The sequence below is a fragment of the Sinocyclocheilus anshuiensis genome, unplaced genomic scaffold (genome assembly GCF_001515605.1).
Source record: "Sinocyclocheilus anshuiensis isolate Anshui unplaced genomic scaffold, SAMN03320099.WGS_v1.1 scaffold12, whole genome shotgun sequence".
In the NCBI taxonomy this organism is placed as follows: domain Eukaryota; kingdom Metazoa; phylum Chordata; class Actinopteri; order Cypriniformes; family Cyprinidae; genus Sinocyclocheilus; species Sinocyclocheilus anshuiensis.
This window is the reverse complement of record NW_015555713.1, coordinates 451,027-469,683: the sequence shown is the minus strand read 5'-3', so window position 1 is coordinate 469,683 and position 18,657 is coordinate 451,027. Positions and strand designations below refer to the sequence as shown.

General features: G+C 37.6%; 2 protein-coding genes, 1 non-coding gene and 1 pseudogene across 3 annotated transcripts in view; 3 read left to right on the top strand and 1 right to left on the bottom strand.

Annotated features, from left to right (window-relative positions):
* LOC107672116 (chondroadherin-like protein) overlaps window positions 1-3,936 on the top strand; it is a 7,278-nt pseudogene extending 3,342 nt beyond the window's left edge.
* A 1,172-nt stretch (window positions 3,937-5,108) lies between these two features.
* trnaq-cug (transfer RNA glutamine (anticodon CUG)) lies at window positions 5,109-5,180 on the top strand. Its single transcript has one exon. It is a non-coding gene; the product is annotated as a tRNA-Gln (tRNA).
* A 197-nt stretch (window positions 5,181-5,377) lies between these two features.
* rbx1 (ring-box 1, E3 ubiquitin protein ligase) lies at window positions 5,378-7,717 on the top strand. Its single transcript, XM_016465243.1, has 5 exons — window positions 5,378-5,468; window positions 6,517-6,595; window positions 6,706-6,776; window positions 6,893-6,978; window positions 7,346-7,717. Exons 1-5 carry the CDS (start codon window positions 5,391-5,393, stop codon window positions 7,356-7,358), a joined length of 327 nt encoding a protein of 108 aa, XP_016320729.1. The 5' UTR covers window positions 5,378-5,390; the 3' UTR covers window positions 7,359-7,717.
* Window positions 7,718-8,144: 427 nt separating this feature from the next.
* LOC107672142 (hsc70-interacting protein-like) overlaps window positions 8,145-18,657 on the bottom strand; it is a 14,997-nt gene continuing 4,484 nt past the window's right edge. Inside the window, exons 4-13 of the mRNA XM_016465241.1 lie at window positions 16,684-16,768; window positions 15,450-15,523; window positions 14,181-14,247; window positions 13,972-14,056; window positions 13,770-13,880; window positions 13,560-13,662; window positions 11,300-11,416; window positions 11,157-11,214; window positions 10,919-11,010; window positions 8,145-9,061 (exon numbers count right to left, since the gene is read on the bottom strand). Of these exons, the coding sequence (XP_016320727.1) occupies window positions 8,930-9,061; window positions 10,919-11,010; window positions 11,157-11,214; window positions 11,300-11,416; window positions 13,560-13,662; window positions 13,770-13,880; window positions 13,972-14,056; window positions 14,181-14,247; window positions 15,450-15,523; window positions 16,684-16,768 (924 nt within the window). The 3' untranslated portion in view covers window positions 8,145-8,929. The remainder of the gene's footprint in view (window positions 9,062-10,918; window positions 11,011-11,156; window positions 11,215-11,299; window positions 11,417-13,559; window positions 13,663-13,769; window positions 13,881-13,971; window positions 14,057-14,180; window positions 14,248-15,449; window positions 15,524-16,683; window positions 16,769-18,657) is intronic.

The following is an 18,657-nucleotide window of genomic DNA, read 5'->3' as shown; positions in this document are numbered from 1 at the left end:
AAAGCCCAGATCGGTGGAGTGTTGCAGTGATATTTGTCCTTCTCTAGATTTCTCCCATCTGCATATACGATCATGGAGCTCAGCTAGAGTGACCATCATGGTCTTGGTCATCACTCTAACCAAGAATGCTTTTCTGTAGGATAGGGTACTTTCCCGCCAAGCAATACTCTAGTTTTGTTTTCCTCCAGCTGCGCTCCATTTTCCAGGCTGCTCTCTTTAGGGAGCGAGTGTACTCATTATACCATGCTGTCAGACTGTTTTCCTTAATCTTCCTTAAGCGTGAAGGAGCAACCATATATAAAATGCTAGAAAAGAGAGAGTCCATAATTTCTGTTACATCATCAAGTTGTTCTGAGATATTGGAAATGCTAAGGAATTTAGATAAATCAGGAAGATTACGTACAAAGCAGTCTTTTGTGGTAGAAGTGATGGTTCTACCATACTTGTAACAAGGAGTAGAATTTACGGTTTTAGCTATATGAAGTTTGCACAAGACTGGATAATGATCTGAGATATCATCGCTTGGCTGCATAATTTCAACACCATCTACATCAATTCCATGTGACAGTATTAAATCTAGAGTATGATTTCGACAATGAGTAGGTCCTGACACGTGTTGTCTAACCCCAATAGAGTTCAAAATGTCTATGAATACTGATCCCAATGCATCTTTTTCATTATCAACATGGATATTAAAATCACCAACAATTAAAACTTTATCTGCAGCCAGCACTAACTCGGATATAAAATCAGCAAATTCTTTAATAAAGTTTGTATGGTGCCCTGGTGGCCTGTATACAGTAGCCAGTACAAACATCACAGGGGATTTATCATTAACACTTGTTTCTCTGGATGATGTTATATGAAGCACCATTACTTCAAACGAGTTATACTTGAAACCCGCCCTCTGAGAAATACTGAAAATACTGAAAATTGTATTTATATATTTTATATATTTAATAAATCAGTAATAGAACATTTTATTATATGCATTTTTATATTAGTAATGTAATTTAATAACAACAACTAATATTTTTTTTAATGTAATATTACATGATATTTGTTCAACTAATAATAATATCAGTATATAATTGAATTATACAGAAATAATAATATAATGGAAGTAACAACAACAACAACAATATTAAGAATAACAATTATTGTTAATATGAACCATAATATAATTATTTCCTAAAGTTTCAGTTGGACAGTTGAGCAGTGGTTCATTAGAAATGCTACTTAAGCCAATAAAATGTAATAATAATAATAATAATAACAACAACAACAACAACAATCTTTTTCTTTCTTTCTTTCTTACTTTCTTTCTTTCAGTGGCATTTCTAATGAACCACTTTTCATTCATTCCCTACTGAAACTTTAGGAAAACTTTGGAACTTTTTAAAAATCTGTTTTTTTATTTGAGTAAAGATAAAGTAAGGATTAATGATTAATCATGAAAATTATTAAAATGTCTTAATCTTAATTAAAGTTATTTAATTTGAATTTAGAGTATTCTTTTATTCAAAAATTGTCTTGCATGTAGTATTATTATTATTATCTTTTATTCACATGGCTGTAATTCTGGAGATTATATGATTTATTCATTTAAAATATCTCAAAATCAAACTGCGGAGTGATAGCTCTCATTCACTTCCTTCAGGGAACCCCATCAGATGTACATGTTTACTGCAAGGGCTGAAGAGATGGGCGCTGAGCTCAGGAATCAAGCTCTATGGGGCCTGTGCTTGGCCGCTACACCTCTCAGATGAACCTCTACAAAATGTTCAACAGGCTGCAGACCACATGATGAGCTGATGCCAGATGTGATAGAAAAGGAAGGTAAAAAAGAAGATGGAGTGCAAGAAAAGGCCGTGCCAATTGCCGAGCCAAAGAAAAAGATCAAATGCCCAAAAAATTGTCATTGTGCGGTGAGAAAGGGTTGGAAAAGGGTGGAGGGAATTTTAGTAATTTATCAATAAATTAATAGATTCCTTGTTCTTGTCCGTTATACAATAAACTTAAAGGAATAGTTCACCCAAACATGAAAATTTGCATGTAGCATTACATCACTTGCTTATCAATGGGTGCTGTCAGAATGAGAGTCCAAACAGCTGATAAAAACATCTAAATAATCCACAAGTAATCCACACAACGGTTAAAGTCTTATGAAGTGAAAAGCTGTGTGTTTGTAAGAAACAAATTCATCGAGGCATTTTAAATTCAAACTGTTGCCGACGGCACCCATTCACTGCAGAGGATCCATTGGTGAGCAATAGATGTTATGCTACATTTCTCCAAATCTGTTCCGATGAAGAAACAAACTCATCTACATCTTGGATGGACTGAGGGTGAGTAAACTGTAGCAGATTTTCATTTTTGGGTGAACAATACCTTAAATCTAATACATACTGTATCTCCATCTCAACACATTTTCTGTTCTCTTTACTCTCACCATCAATGCTGCAGTTCAGCACGCTACATGTGAGGACCGTGGCCACACTAAAGTGCCCGCTGGTTTCCCTGGCAACACTCTTCTGCTTGACATGCGGGGCAACCATTTCCATTATCTCCCTAGCAACAGTTTCCCTGGCGTCCCAGATATGGTGTCCCTTCACCTGGTCAGCTGTAAGATCCATGAGATCGAGGGTGGCACTTTCTGGGGCATGAAGTGGCTAATGTACCTCTACCTGTCCGACAACCATCTGTCCTCCCTGGACGTAAAAACCTTTGAGGGTGCCCATGAGATCATGTACCTTCACCTAGAAGGCAATAAACTCACTCGGTTTCCTTCTTCAGCTACACTGGCTCACATCCTCAAACTCCTCGAGCTGCATCTGGAGAGAAACCTTATAGCTAAACTAGAGCCTTTAGGGCTCCTTTCCCCGGTCCCTCAGCTGACGGGCCTCTACCTCAACAATAACATCATCGCAAACATAGTGCCAAAAGCTCTGGATCCAGCTCCCAAGCTGGACGTCCATCTTGAAGCTAATGCGCTAACAGAAGTGCCGAGTGATGCACTAGGCCACGCCCCACTTTTGTCTGAGCTCCTCCTCTCAAGAAATCTGATTCGCTGGATTGGGCCAAGAGCATTTCGGGTGGTGGCTGAAAGTCTAAAGCACCTGCACATTGATAGAATGGGTCTTCAAAAGGTAGAGGTTAAATGACAAACTACACAAGATATGTTTATGCTCCATTAAATGATAAAGAAACAACAGTTAATCCTTGCTTAATCTCATAAATAGAAAATGTCCATTCTCTCTCTCCTTGTTTGATTTGTTGTCACAGATGAGCGCGAGGTCTCTGGCAGGGTTTGGTCCTGGTCTGCTGTCTTTGTCTCTGGAAGAGAATCAGTTAGAGGAGTTGCCTGACCTTTCACCTCTTACTGGACTTCAAAACCTCACCCTCAACAAAAATCCGCTAATGTGTCACTGCAAATTACTGCCATTTTACAAGTGAGATTATCTATCTATCTATCTATCTATCTGTCTGTCTGTCTGTCTGTCCGTCCGTCCGTCCGTCCGTCCGTCCATCAATCATCTCAACATTCTTTCTTTCAGATGGTTGAAAAATGTGAGTCTGAGGGTTGAGGCTGTGTGTGGTTACCCCTCTGAGCTGCGTGGTCAGTCCATGATGGAGGCAACCATCTTTAAGAACTGTTCTGGAGAAAATGCTCATTCCTTCAACGAGACCTCCGTCACTACCAAAGTCCCTACACCAAACAAACCCATGCAGACCACAACAAAGACCAGACCCGTGCTGTCTCAACCTAATCCTAAACCAGCGAAGATCAAACTGACAGCGGCACTAAAGAAAAATGAGCCCGATGAACTCAAACCAGTGCGGGCCCTGAAAACAACCAGGCCAAAAAAGAGAACAAGAGGAAGGCGACCAAGGATTAAGTCATCAAGGATAAGAGCCTTGGAGTTTTTAATTTAAACTAAGGCCCAATCCCAATTCTATTTTATACCCCTTCCCCTACCCCTCTGCCTACCCCTTCCTCTGGTCCCTTGAAACAGAGTGTCAAGGGGTAGGGGTGAAAATATTCCCCTAAGAATTGGGACACCACTACTATGCCGTCACACGTCATCATATGTCAATACCATAGACTGTATAAAAACATGGACGTAGTGTCTGTGACGTCACCCGTAGATTTCCAAAGAGCATTTTTGAAGCTCAAAATTGGGCGGAGGCGGAAGGCGTCACCGCGCGTCACTCCCGGATAATCGAAAATGGGCAAAGAGGCGGGAGCTGGTTGCTGAAACCACGCCCACCTTGCTCGACGGCGGTGACAGCAGCGGCAATCCACCTGTCACTCAAGTGGCCACGCCCTTAATTATGCAGAACTATAAGGCTTAATATAATTTAAACGGATGAGCTATAAAAAAAAAATCACCCCCCTCACAGTTCTGCAAACATTTCTTTGAGTAACATGACCATAAATATAAACTCACGATTGAAAGTAACATAAAACAAATGATTACTTTTCGTTAAAATATTTATTAATGCCCAGAAAAGCTTACATTTATGTGTCTTTTTGTTCGCTCGCGCAGCCGTGTTGCCGCTGTAGCCGGTTTACGCTGAGATAATTCATACCCCTTCGTTTGAGGTGTGGTCCCGAAAAATCTTCGTTTGAAGGGCTATCTGCCCCTGCCCCTGCCCCTACCCCTACCCCTACCCCTACCCCTACCCCTACAACCAAAAGAGAATCGAGACACAAGGGGAAGGGCTAAGGGGTAGAATTGGGATTGGGCCTAAGAGGTCGAGGATAATGTGAAATATTAGTCTGGTGAATAAATTTGGTGTTATTACTGCTGTTTGTTTGTTTACAAGTAAAGCAGATAAAGATATTGTCACCAAATTTGCCACTGTATTCAGTATTTACATTCACTGCTCATAGTTCTTAAATGTGCAATGCGTTTCAGGGCAGAACAGAATAATTTTGAATATGTGAAACATTCCAGCAAACGTTGTTTTTTTGCCATATATGGCGTAACTCATAAATGTTAAGAATGTGTCATTTCAAATCAATCTTTTATTTTTAAAAAAACTGTTCAAAAATGTCTTTTAACGAAAATAAATACTAAAATATTTACGCGAATACGCTAGTTGGTTCCATGGTGTAATGGTTAGCACTCTGGACTCTGAATCCAGCGATCCGAGTTCAAATCTCGGTGGAACCTGCTCTTTTCCATTTACCTATAAAACAGTAGCGCTTACTGTACTATCGATGTGCTGCGAATACCAACTTTTCAAGTATGTTAATATGTTTTAATATAAGCAGAATTCTAAACAGCGCAGCCTTGCTTTATTTTACGGGCAACCAGTCCAATGATTATTAAACTAAGGAACTATGCGATCTCACTCACTCTCGCGAGATCACATTAGCAAACATGGCGGCCGCGATGGATGTAGACACTCCGGGTGGAACTAACAGTGGAGCCAGTAAAAAGCGTTTTGAAGTGAAAAAGGTACAGTATTGAGACGTCAGTGTTAAGTAATAATGTTAAGTATATTATACATTTAAACAGCTTAGTCTCTTTAAAATGTAAACTCTTTCACAGCGGCGTGTTTATAATCCCCGATTAGCATCGGCGGCGCTGCTGTTTCTCATCATTATTTATGCTAATCACTTGCCTGTGTTCTTTTTATGATTACAGTCAGCTTTTAATATGTCCCGTAAATATTTGGAATCTGATATCAAGTCGACACATGCAACTTGGGCGTTCTTGTCTCCTGATTTGAACTGTAGTAAATTCTGCTGCGTAATCCGAGAGATTATTAAACCAGGCCACTAGATAAATGAAGCACTAATCGAAATCACTTTTAGAAACCTAACGAGTCCCTTACCTGAACAGCATTTTTAGACATCATAGATGCGTTCAGTTAGAACAGTTTTGAGCATAGTAGGCGCTTTCAGAACGTTCGATTCTCTCATTTTGTGACATCCGAGCGTTCGATGCAAACGGTTTAAGACTTCGTAGTCGTTCTAAACGTTCGATTCGATCGTTTTGGACGTCACATGCACATTCCGACGCGTCTGATTCTTCTAGCACTTTTTTTTAAAACACACATCAGGGTAGTTCCATTCTGTTTCTTAAGTAAAATGAACATGGTAATCATTTAGTACCACAGTATATATATGAAAGTTCCATGATATTACCTTGTAAATTCACTCAATTTTGACATGTATTTTCTGACCTGTGTGTATGGATTGTAGATCTGTAACAGTTGTTTTATTTGGATCCCAGTCTCACTGGAAAATGTAATTATTTTGCCAACTTTTATTTAGTAACTATTGTGATGTGAATCGTACAAAAACATACGTTTAGGGGGAAAAAAACAGCATAAATGTCCACCACTAAACATTACTGTCACTGAGGGGGTAATCAAATTGTACAAAAACACACAAATGAGATTGTATGAGTAAGTAAATGTGAAATAGTTAGGAATTGCCATGAAGTTGTGTTGAGAGACCTGATTGGTTGAATTAATTCCAGAACTGTGTTTCTCTTGCAGTGGAATGCTGTGGCTCTGTGGGCTTGGGACATTGTGGTGGACAACTGTGCCATTTGCAGAAATCACATTATGGACCTCTGTAAGTATCAGCTCCCGTTTGGTCTCATCTGACTGTATTCTATTGTAGTTTCTTGTTTAACACACTTTCAACTGCTATTTAGTGAGCTGTCATGGTTCATCTTCCTTCAGGTATAGAGTGTCAGGCCAATCAGGCGTCAGCTACATCAGAGGAGTGTACAGTGGCCTGGGGAGTCTGTAATGTGAGTATGATCACATCTACACCAACCAACTAGGCCTATATTTGTTTTGCTGAAATCAAAAGTGTGGACTGTGGTCTCTTCGGTTGTGTTATTACTGTGTGTTTTTGGTTCTGCAGCATGCGTTTCATTTCCACTGCATCTCTCGCTGGCTGAAGACCAGACAGGTGTGTCCTCTGGACAACAGAGAGTGGGAGTTCCAGAAGTGAGTGATTTTGTTTCTTCATTAAAAAAAAGAGGCAGACCCAGGACCTGTATTAATAGAGAATCCTAGTTCACTTAAACATCAGTCAAGACCTCTTGAACCCGGTCTAGATGACCTGTAATGTGTATCATGTTGAACTTTATTAGGATACACATATGATTGATGTTAAATACTTTTGATTCAATTATTAGCAGTTATACATGCTATAAATGATTGTTTTCCCCCATTATTTGTATTTTCCAGAAGTTTATCATTCAGAAGGGATCATGCATTGTTGTTCTAATCCCACATTTTCTGACATGTCTTTTATTGGTTGTAAATGTCCATGCTTGTATTAATAATCATCTTTTGTTGCTCTGTTTTTCAGGTACGGCCATTAGCAGCAACTGTGCTGCTCAGTGTCTGTGCTTCAGATCTAGGATGTTCTTTCCTGAGATGCATTTTTGTTGTCACCATTCTCTCCCTGTTAAAGACCAAACGGTCCACATTGAAATTGTTACTAGTTATGTTTTTTTTTTGTGTGTTTTTGTGTTATGTGCAGCATTCTGAGCTGTAAATTACCAATAAAGGCACTATAAATTCAGCTCTATCAGTTCCAATATTTCTGAAATGTAATTGCATTCTAATACAACTCAAATATTTCTGTGCTGCTGTTAACTTTAGGCTTTATGTTAAGAGACTTAACAAGCCCAGTCACTTTATCTCATGTTAAATAAAAAGTAATGTGGAGAGAAGATTATTCTCAAGAGTTCTGATCTCAATGTTTGACTGAGTTGAAGGAACCCAGTTCTAGGTCAGTTCACATTTGAAGAAATGCCTGTATTGTACTGTACCTATACTGTATATATTACATATAAACAGTACTGGAGTCTTACTAGTCTATTGAACACTAAAAAAGATGTTTTAAAGAATGTTGGGTAACCAAGTAGTTGACGGTAGCCATTTACTTCTATACAATTTTTTTCCCCTACTATAAAAGTCAATGGCTACCGTCAATTGTTTAGTTACTCGCATTCTTCGAAATACCATCTTCTGTGTTCAGCATAACACAGAAACTCATACAGGTTTGGAACAACCTCAGAGTGAGTAAATGATGACAATTCATTTTTGGGTGAACTATCCCTATAAGTCAAATAAAATTGCAAGGCCGTAAATAAACAGATGACTTGTATTTGCAACAACCAAAATGTTTATTGAATTAAATCATGAAATCCATACAAGACACAAATTTGTCACAATAAGAAAGTTGTTCACAACTGAATTTTGCATTGAGGGTAAGGAAAGAAAAAAAAAAAAAAAAGAACTAAAGAACAAAAACATGAATCAAAAACCTTCAAAAGGAACACCCATGAAATCTAAACAGAAAGTGATTGACTGATTGCTTTGGACAGTGAATATGTATGAATATAATCTACACCCCATTTTGATCCTGATCCCGCTGGATAAGACCACAAACAAACTATGTAGCATAGTGAATGGATGAAGTGGATTATAATTAGACTAATTCCCTGGAATAACTGGCTGCTGAATGGACACGTTAAGTTCGTCAATGCAGCAACTGTCGGCTATAATAGGCTCTCAAATCTGAAACCCCTGATATTCTGGAGAAGAGACTAGGATCGTAAGTGCTAAATGTGTTAGCCTCAGTGAAGCCCACAATATAGTTTGTCCCCAACAAAGCGTTAAAGGAATAAGCCCAATTCTTAGTTCATGCGTCACTCAAGCGACTCCCCCCACCCCCCCCAAAAAGCGCCACATCTCACATCTCTGGTCTTGTTCCGATACTCTTTCATAGTTTCTTCTGCTTTCATCAGCACAGTCCAGACTCATCTAAAAGCAGTATCTCTAGCGTCTCATAAACTGAGTGCTGTCTGTAATTTATGGCAAGAAACCCAGTGAGAAAAAGCTACAGCAGAGTATTGGAACGGGACACAAATTATTTCGGCCTTTTTTAGGGCTGCTGGCCACCAAACTTGGAGCCGAGTTTGTTGATCAGGGTCATGATTTTGGGGTTGCTCTGGTACTTGGCGATGTTAGCGGGGTTCTGCGCCACATCCTGGAATGCTGCCATCACCTCTGGGTCCTGGAAAATGAGAATGTGTAAACAATTTTCCATCATGCTGATAGTCAGCTGAGACGCTCAGGAATGTCAGATACAGTAAAGTTTATTATGGACATTTATGAATATGGTTCAATACTATTGCTAACTAACCCAAGTAACCCAAAGTAGGAACAATAGTAATAGCGATTAACAATTTCAATTGTTTATTTATTACTACAATGTATTGTGAAGCATCTGTCAAACAAGAATCAATTCCGATTGGGTTCAGTAAGATTTAATAAAAAAAATTATTATTATTTTTTTAAAGAGATTAATAAAAAAAAAAATTCAGCAAGGATGTATTAAAAATAGATCAAAAGTGACAGCAAAGACATTTGCATTGTTACAAAAAAAGTCTATCTGAAATATTATGTTTTTGAAAATTCTATTTGTTCTTTTGAAATGTATTAATCAAAAATAGTTTTCAACATTGATAATGATAATAAATGTTTCTTGAACAGCAAATCAGCATCTTAGAATGACGTGGAAGGATCATGTGACACTGAAGACTGGAGTAATGATGCTGAAAATCCAGCTTTGACTCAAAGAAAGAAATTACATTTTAAAATAAAGTGCAAATTATTTTAAATTGTAATAATATTATTTAGCTGTTTTACTGTATTTGAGATTAAATAAAGTCAGAGAACTCAGAAACTTCTTTCAAAACATTTGAAAAATCTTACCAATCCCAAACTTTTGGATGGATGTGTAATTGTTCATTCATGATTGCAATGTTTGGTGAAGGATTTGTGAACTAAGAATCATAAATTTGTTGAGAACCATTTATACAGGTTTCCCATAGTTTTTGAACAATGCATTTCTGTGAACCTTCTAGTTGTCTGTCATAAGACTTATAAAAATGATTCAAATCTAGACTAGATACCAATGAATCAATCTAATGAACTGATAATGAACCAGAGCTAATTGTGAACTGCTTTGATCAAATTATTGTAAAGACCAACATAAAAGTATGATTCTATCCTAAACTGGTTATCACTATGGCTTTGTTTCTACATAAGATCAATACTTAGCCAATCAAATATTTTACCGCTGAGCTTAATGAGAAAAATCACTATCGATCTATCCATGATTTTCAAAAATTGTATCGATTGAGATGACTTCTTTGGTCCTGAAAAATACAATTGATAAATTCCCTAATAATTTCAGGCTTTCCTTGACTTTAGACTATGCATCTGTGAAAGGGTTAGTTGACCCAAAAATGAAAATTCTGTCATTAATTACTCACCCTCGTGTTGTTCCAAACCCGTAAGACCTTCGTTCATCTTCAGAACACAATTTAAGATATTTTTGATGAAATCTGTGGGCTCTCTGACCCTCCCATAGACAGCAAAGTAACTACCACGTTCAAGGTCCAGAAAAGTACCGAGATGATCGACAAATTAGTCCGTGTGACATCAGTGGTTCAACTGTAAAGTTACGAAGCTACGAGAATACTTTTTTGAGCAAAGAAAACAAAAATAATGAAAATGTGGAATACAGTCATTATTTTTGTTTTCTTTGCGCAAAAAGTATTCTCGTAGCTTCGTAACTTTACAGTTGAACCACTGATGTCACACAGACTAATTTGTCTATCATCTTGGTACTTTTCTGGACCTTGAACGTGGTAGTTACTTTGCTGTCTATGGGAGGGTCAGAGAGCCCACAGATTTCATCAAAAATATCTTAAATTGTGTTCTGAAGATGAACGAAGGTCTTACGGGTTTGGAACAACATGAGGGTGAGTAATTAATGACAGAATTTTCATTTTTGGGTGAACTAACCCTTTAACTCTGTTTAAATGCACCGTCCTGGTGCTCCACAGTACGTGGTTAACTTTACCTGCATGGCCATGAGAACCTCTGGATCATTAAATAGCTCATTAAGTCCAGCCATTCCAAACGGAGGAGCTCCACCTGGGAAACCAGCACCTCCTGAAGGATCACAACAAATACTAACATCAATTATACAATTTCAAACAACAAAAATTGTTGATATTCAGTGCTTGCAGTAACCTCTCTTAATGCTTGACAAATCAATACGGCTTATAACATAAACATATACATAAACAGTTAGATACCTGGGAATCCTGGGAATCCTCCTTGTGCCCCTCCGGTCTGTTGTCTGGCTTCCTCTTCCTGCACACACAGATGCACATTAACAGGACTGACTGTGCAGAAAATTCAGATTCAGTGGCTTGATGCAAATCAATGGATTTCTTACCCTCTGTGCTCTCTCGTGCTCCTCCCTCGCTTTCTTCACTCGTTCTTGCCGTGCTCTAATCTCTCGTTCTTCACGCTTGCGCTCATATTTGCGCCGGTGCTCAATGATTTTGTTGGCCTGTGAGGGAGAGGTGGGATCACATGAGCCACATCGACCTTTCTGCACACTCCATTTACTTTTGATGTTTTCAACAAATGTACTCAAGCTTAAATAACCATTATCTCAATATCAGTAGTGATTTTCAATCATTCACTACCATTCAAATACTACCATTTTAAATACACACTACTGTTTAAAATTTTGGGGTCTGTACGATTTTATTTTTGTGGAATTTTTTTCAAAACTGACAGGAAAGACATTTATGTTACAAAATAGTATTTCAAATAAATTCTGTTCTTTTGAACTTTCTATTTATTAAAGAATATAGTTTCACAAGAATAAATTACATTCGGAAATATAATCAAATAGAAAACAGCTATTTTAAATTTTAATAAAATTTCACAATATTACTGTTTTACTGTATTTATATCAAATATATGTAGCCTTTGTGAGCTTAAGATTCTTCTTTCAAAAACATTAAAACATCTTATCAATCCCAAACTTTGAACATTGGTGTACTTGGGTCAGTGATGTAAGCAATAGTAATATGCTAATTTTATAAACAATGCTTATATTCTGTCCAGATATATTAAAAAACATTAAAAGCGGAATTCAATATTATTAAATTATGGTAAGATATATATATATCCAAAATCAGTGGTGGACTAAGTACACAAATCAAGTAGTCCGTACTGTACATTGTCAGCGTTACTTCTCTGAATGATGTTACGATGCGTTTATTTTTCTTTATGTTCTGATTGAGCTACATCTATTTCAGACGCACAAATTCTGTGGCGTTTTACAGTTTCCATAGGAGTAAAATGTTATGTATATATTATTAATTTCAGTGGTGGACGAAGTACACAAATCAAGTACTTGAGTAAAAGCACAGATCCGTATAATAAAATATTACTCCAGTAAAAGTAAAAGTAGTCAGTTTTCAATTTTACTCGAGTGAAAGTACAAAAGTACTTGATTTTTTATGTACTTAAGTAAAAAGTACTTTTTTAGATGAATGTTTATTTTGCAGTTTTATATAGGCTACATTTATCATTTAATTTTATATTAGCATATCTTTTTTTATAATCCTACGGTTCAAAATACCTGGGATTTTCCCAAAATAACCAATAACCTCAATTTAGCACCAGCAAGCTCGTTAGCTAGACAGTTAGCATCAGCTAACATTATTGACTTATTTTCAGGATGGTTATGAATAAACATTTGTCTACTCGGCTAGTTGATTCAGATACATAGTAACTTAGGCTATGTGTGCTGACAAACAATATAAAAACAGACGTCACACATAGGGTTAAATGCATAGCATTTTAGTAAAACTGCTAGCGTTACAGCTGCGGGGAAGATGAACGTGCATGAGTTATTTTATTTAATCTGTTATTGACTCGCACTAAACGGATCATTTGAGTCAGTGAGTTGTCGACTCGAGAACAGCTGCAATCGGATCATTCCATTTCGTGAATGAATCGTTTGGTGCGATTTGCGAACCGATTTAACAGGTTCAATGAAAATAATCAGTTCGTTCATGAATCAGACACCGCTTCTACGTCTCGGAGCATGTGATATATTATAATGAGTAACGATAAGTTTTATGAAATGTAGTGAAGTAAAAAGTATGATCTTATGCTTTGGAATGTAGTGAAGTAAAAGTTACTCAAAATAAAACTACTCCAGTAAAGTACAGATAGTTGAAAAATGTACTTAAGTACAGTAACGAAGTAAAACTACTTCGTTACTGTCCACCACTGTCCAAAATGCAGGAAGCCATTTTGTTGTCATGTCATGTGACAAGAAAACTATAAAACAGGAAATTATATCATAAAAAACCATGCAATCCATCATGACTGTATCAAATTCGAGTTCAGAAGTCTTTCAAAAATGCCAAATAATTTGACATTACACAGCAAGTCTAGTTCATGAAAATTCATTATATTTATACAAACACTTTTCATGTTTTTAAAATATAAAAGGCCTTAAATATAAGCTTAAAATTGAAGCTATTAGTATTACTATATTATTCTATTAAATTACATCATTCAAGCGGGTTCTCCAGGTGGCAAATTAATACAACTGTTCTCCAAAAAATAATTACAGCAGCTCAGCTGTCTTTGTGGAAGGGTCATAAACAAGAGTTCAGCACATATACCTTTGGTTGGACTTCTTTTAGCATGGCACTGGCCTCATCATCATAGTCCAGCTTACAGGCCATCACTAAGTCTCGAGCGGACTCCTCCCAGTGGCCAAGCAACCTGTAAGAATGAGAGATCTTCATCAGCAGCAAAGCACTGAGCACTGAACACAAGTGTCAAGGCAGAAATCACACCTCTTCTATGAAAATCTAGCTGTGGTCTTTTACCTGTGTGCCTTCCCCCTCCACTTATAAGGCTGGGCTGAGTCTGGGTTGATGCTGATGGCTCGGTCACAGTCTCTGATGGCAGCGTTGGGTTTCTGCATTTTCACAAATACGCTGAAAGACACAAATAAACACGGGTAACCAACAGCCAATCACAGCCAAACAAAGCAGGTCGCTAAAAACCAAAGCAGGGATGGGTTGATACCTGGCTCTTTTGGCATACAAAATGGCCAGTTTCGGGTTGAGTTTGATGGCCTCTGTGAAGAGATCTAGAGCTTTCTGTAGGTCACCTGAAAAGTTGGCATGTTTTGTTGAACCTCATGATTTCATCATGAATTATTACTACAACTAAGGAAACTTCAACTACGATTACATTATTACAGATTTCATAATTTCGAGTAGGCGGCAGCTCACCGTCTCCCAACACTCCAATAGCCTCCATCTTCTTCTCATTGGCCTGGTCCATCATCTCATCTGTGACCTGCGATTAAAGAAAGCATTTCATAGTCCCGTATAATTTCACTTAACACTAAGAGCTTGATGAAAGACTTTAATGATGAAAAATTAGATCACAAGCAGATACAGGACACCCTCAGTCAATTATGACAGTATTTTGAAAGAGCAACCAAACAACAAAGTCATGGCACCAGTGGATGTCTACGATGAATATGGGAACATTTACAACCTCACATTGTTTAAACAGCTTTGCTGTTGATTTAAAGGAGTCACATCAAGTCAAATTAAAATGTAAGTCAAGGCTTGCTTAAGGTAGTTTCTCATGACCATTTTCTACCCTCTATCTATCTATCTATCTATATATCTAAACACGTTCTTTGTATGTGAAAAGAGTACCTGTGGTTTGGGATTTAGCAGGACTTTTTTTTGGCTTCTGCAGCCCAAAAGGACTGAATTTGCTGTGGCATCTATCAAAAATTGTAGCAATATATGTTGCATCTTTTGAGTGGAAACCCACCAATAATTATTATGTAATTAGTGTTAGTAAGAGTACAATTACCTGTTAAAATACTTTGTGCATAATGCATAATTACTAAAATTACACACTAACTTAGCTAACCTCAACCCTCTAATTAATGTTTTGTTTTTTAATTGTGTAAATGAGAAGAAACCTGCAAGTTGCCACAAATAATGTGGTAATCGGTTGAATTTCCATTAACGCTTGTAAACGCAAATTCCTGGGGGGACTCATATGTTTTGAACGTTTTTGCAGCTCAAGGCTGGAATACACTACATTACTTTTGCCCAGATTTTTTGCACCGACTCTAGTCGCCAAAAGTCAAAGCCAGTCTGCAGATTTGAGTTGACAGGTTTCATAGAAAATCACATAGTGTGTGATGGTCACAGTCTCCATCCAGTCCATTCCATTCAGCTGACAATATCAAACACGTTTGTTATTTCAAGCCAGAAAGTCTGGTAGTGTATATATAATCCTCAGTTGTTTAGTGTATGATGCACAGTTTTTCTTCCGTAACTATTTACAAAGTCAGCAAGTGTATGACACCTAGTTCAGATTTTGAAAGTTGTGTAATGTATTCCAGCCTTTAGATTCAACATATGGTCTTTTTAGACCGAGGAGAAAGTTTTGAGTTCTGAACTTTGCAGTATGTTTTCATACTACATATCAAATTTAGATTTGTCACGATATTGTGCGTTCACTGCATTTACCTCCAGGTTTTCGTAATCTCCCATCTCCTGAGGATCATCTGTGTCAGGCTCAATCACTCCTTCATTATCAATTTCTGGAGAAATGAATGCCAGATAAAGTTTACATAACAGCGCAAGTATTAGAAACTGTTGTTACAAAATAAGAGCATATTCTCCAAACAGACATTAGCAAATGATAAAACTCACCAAGAACCAAATGAGATTAAAAACTGACTATGCAAAGTAAAGCTTTACAGGCCAGTTAGCTGCTAGCATTTTTAGGGATTGCAACATAATATATATGCTACAGCAGTCAATAAGAGTGTTTTTTTAATTAATAATTTTACTCAGCTAGAACGCATTAAATAGATTAAAAGTGATAGTAAAGACATTTATGATGTTCTAAAAGATTTATATTTCAAAGAAATGCTGTTCCTTTGAACTTTCTATCTATAAAAACATCTCGAAAAAGTATCATGGTTTCCAAAAAAATATCAAACAGCACAACTGTTTTCAACATTGATAGCAATAAGAAATGTTTCTTGAGCATCAAATCAGCATATCAGAATGATTTCTGAAAGATCATGTGACACTGAAGACTGGAGTAATGATGCTGAAAATTCAGCTTTACACCACAGGAATAAATTACATTTAAAAATATATTCAATTTAAAAAATGATATCTTAAATTCTAATAATATTTCTGCTTTTTCTGTATTTTTGATCAAATAAATGCAGCCTTGGTGAACAGGTGAGACTTCTTTCAAAAACATAAAAAAAATGAATTGAAATTGGTGATGTAAACACATTTTAATGAGGTTCACTGCACCTTCTAACAGCTTCTTTACCTTCAGAAGTTTAGGTAAAAGCAAAAAGCTACTTTTTTACCTCCACAGTCAAAATATTTCAGCCTCTAGTTTCCATGATACTGCAAAACAGACTATTTGAATAGTTTAAATTTAATATTTTAATAAAGGTTAATTTTAGAGTCTAGATATCAGCTTCACATCAAACGCTGTTGGCATCCGTTTCATTGTCTACTGATTGCCCTAGTTTGAATATCAGAAACGAAGCTGATGTTGCACACTGCAGAGCGAGAAATCGTGAGCCAGGTGACATCAGCAATAGCTGGAAAAAGTTTAGAGAAAGTTCAGAGCTATTACCAATCCACAAAAAAAGGCCAGAGCGATGGCCTATTAAGATGGCATATGACGAGCAAACAAAAGATATTAAAGGAGATATTAGAGTCAACATACCTAATTCGCTCTCTTCACTCTCAGATGGCGGGGCAGGTTCGGGTTCTGCCGCTGCTTTGGGGGCTCCATCACATGGACAGCTTCCCTACAGACAAATGAAAACACAACAATGGCAATCTTTAGAAAATATCATGAAACAGCCACAGTTGCAGATCACGTACAGTAGCATGAATCTAAAGCACTGACAGTCACTTCAGAGCTTTTCAGCGTTTCATTTGAGAAAAAAACTACTGTCAAATACACTCTGAAATGCAAATTATATTACTATTGTATAATAAAATGTAATTCTTAAAGTAATGATAATATATATTTTTTTAAATCATACAAAGATATTTTTCATCCACATTTTACTTTATGCAGTTCTGTTTTGTCTTATTTGACAAAAAATAACAATTAAATGCTTTGTTGCAAATTGCGTGATATATTAATTTGATTACATTTTAAAACATTGATTAAAGCTGCAGTCCCTAACTTTTTGGTTAGCTTATAATAATGTTTTCTCATTTGAGTGGTACGGGTAGGTTTTCGCTGGAAATTCGAGCATGCCGCTGCGTGATTACGTCACGTCTGTAAACATAAAGTTGTTGTCCCGGCTACTAGGCTATCGCATTTGACATTCTTATTTGGGTCATATATTCCAAGACGTAGGCTAGAATCTGTGAGTGCGAAGTACATTAAATAGGGGTGCTCCGACTGATTGGCTACCGATCACTATTGGCCAATAATCACGTTGGGATGTTTGATCGGCGGTCTCTAAAAAGGCAGATCACAAAAAAACGATCTCTCACCTGCCGTGAGAGGTTTGGCACGACATGCAGCGTCACCGTCTCGGTCTCTGTCCAGTGTACAGACGAAACATGCTACCTATCAGATTGTGCTACCAAAAATATATTTGCATTGTTTTATGGGTAAGTTTAGGGTAAGGGTAGGTATGGACAGGTAGGTTTAGGGTAGGGGAAGGTATGGACATTAAAGAAAGCCTCAAACCACATGAATAAGATGCTGGTAGCACAATCTGATAGGTAGCATTTTTCGCAATCGATTTGTGCTCTATCTTTTTAATGGGAGGTAGCACAATCTGAGCGGGTAGCAAAAATCGTCAGAACACCGGCGCGGGTAAAATTAGTACCGCCGCTCCCTATACGCAGAGTACGCTAGGGATGGGGAGTCGACTCCAAAAGAGTCGATTCCTTGACTCCTAATAGCCCTAGAGTCTGAGTCGACTCCAGCACTGGAATCGACTCTCGGTGTCGACTCCGAAATCGCTGATGTCTTCACTGATTCTTAAATCCCTATAGTGCATGCATGGCAGTTGAGTGCTGTATTATATCAGCAAAGAGTGAACGAAATGAAGGGAGGATCCGTTTGCAGTGCAGTCCATGTGCGGTTCTTAGCCAATGCAGTGCAGAAGCAGCACGGGCTCAGTGTGCTCTATTTTTAGTGTGCTCAGTGCGCTATGATCTGCGGCTAATTTTGGGCGGGCCTGGGCAAAAATGAGCGGGCACTAGGCTAACGGACGGAGGCCAGTGGCATAGCGCAAATCCGCGGCCCCCAACCGCGAACTCAATGGTCGGTGGTTTGGGGGTCTGGATACGTCGCAATATTGTAAATATTTGTTTTAAACCAGGAAGCTGAGCCAATGGATATCACACAAGCAACGTGCAAACTTTGCGCAAGAGTTATGCGGTGAACCTCTTAATCTCAGTCGATTCACTAGAAAGTGAAAGTAAAAACTGACGGTGCTTTCGGCATCTGACGCTGCATTAACGGCACATATTCTCTCAGAGTGACGACGAGAGACGAATCTCCTTCATATGCTGATAATGGTAGCCTATATGGCTAAATGTTTTAATGTACTCCTTTAATATTTCTCTTGTGGCCCGAACATAGGCTAGTGGAATAAATAAATAAATAAAGAGAGAAAAAACTTATGTTAAACTGTTTTTTTTTTTTTTTTTTTTTTTTTTTTAAGTG

Excerpts from the sequence above, each read along its gene's own strand:
- rbx1 (XM_016465243.1), top strand. The coding sequence starts at position 5,391 with ATGGCGGCCGCGATGGATGTAGACACTCCGGGTGGAACTAACAGTGGA. Across the intron at positions 5,469-6,516 it reads AGCGTTTTGAAGTGAAAAAG|TGGAATGCTGTGGCTCTGTG; the intron begins GTACAGTATTGA and ends TTTCTCTTGCAG. Across the intron at positions 6,777-6,892 it reads TGGCCTGGGGAGTCTGTAAT|CATGCGTTTCATTTCCACTG; the intron begins GTGAGTATGATC and ends TTGGTTCTGCAG.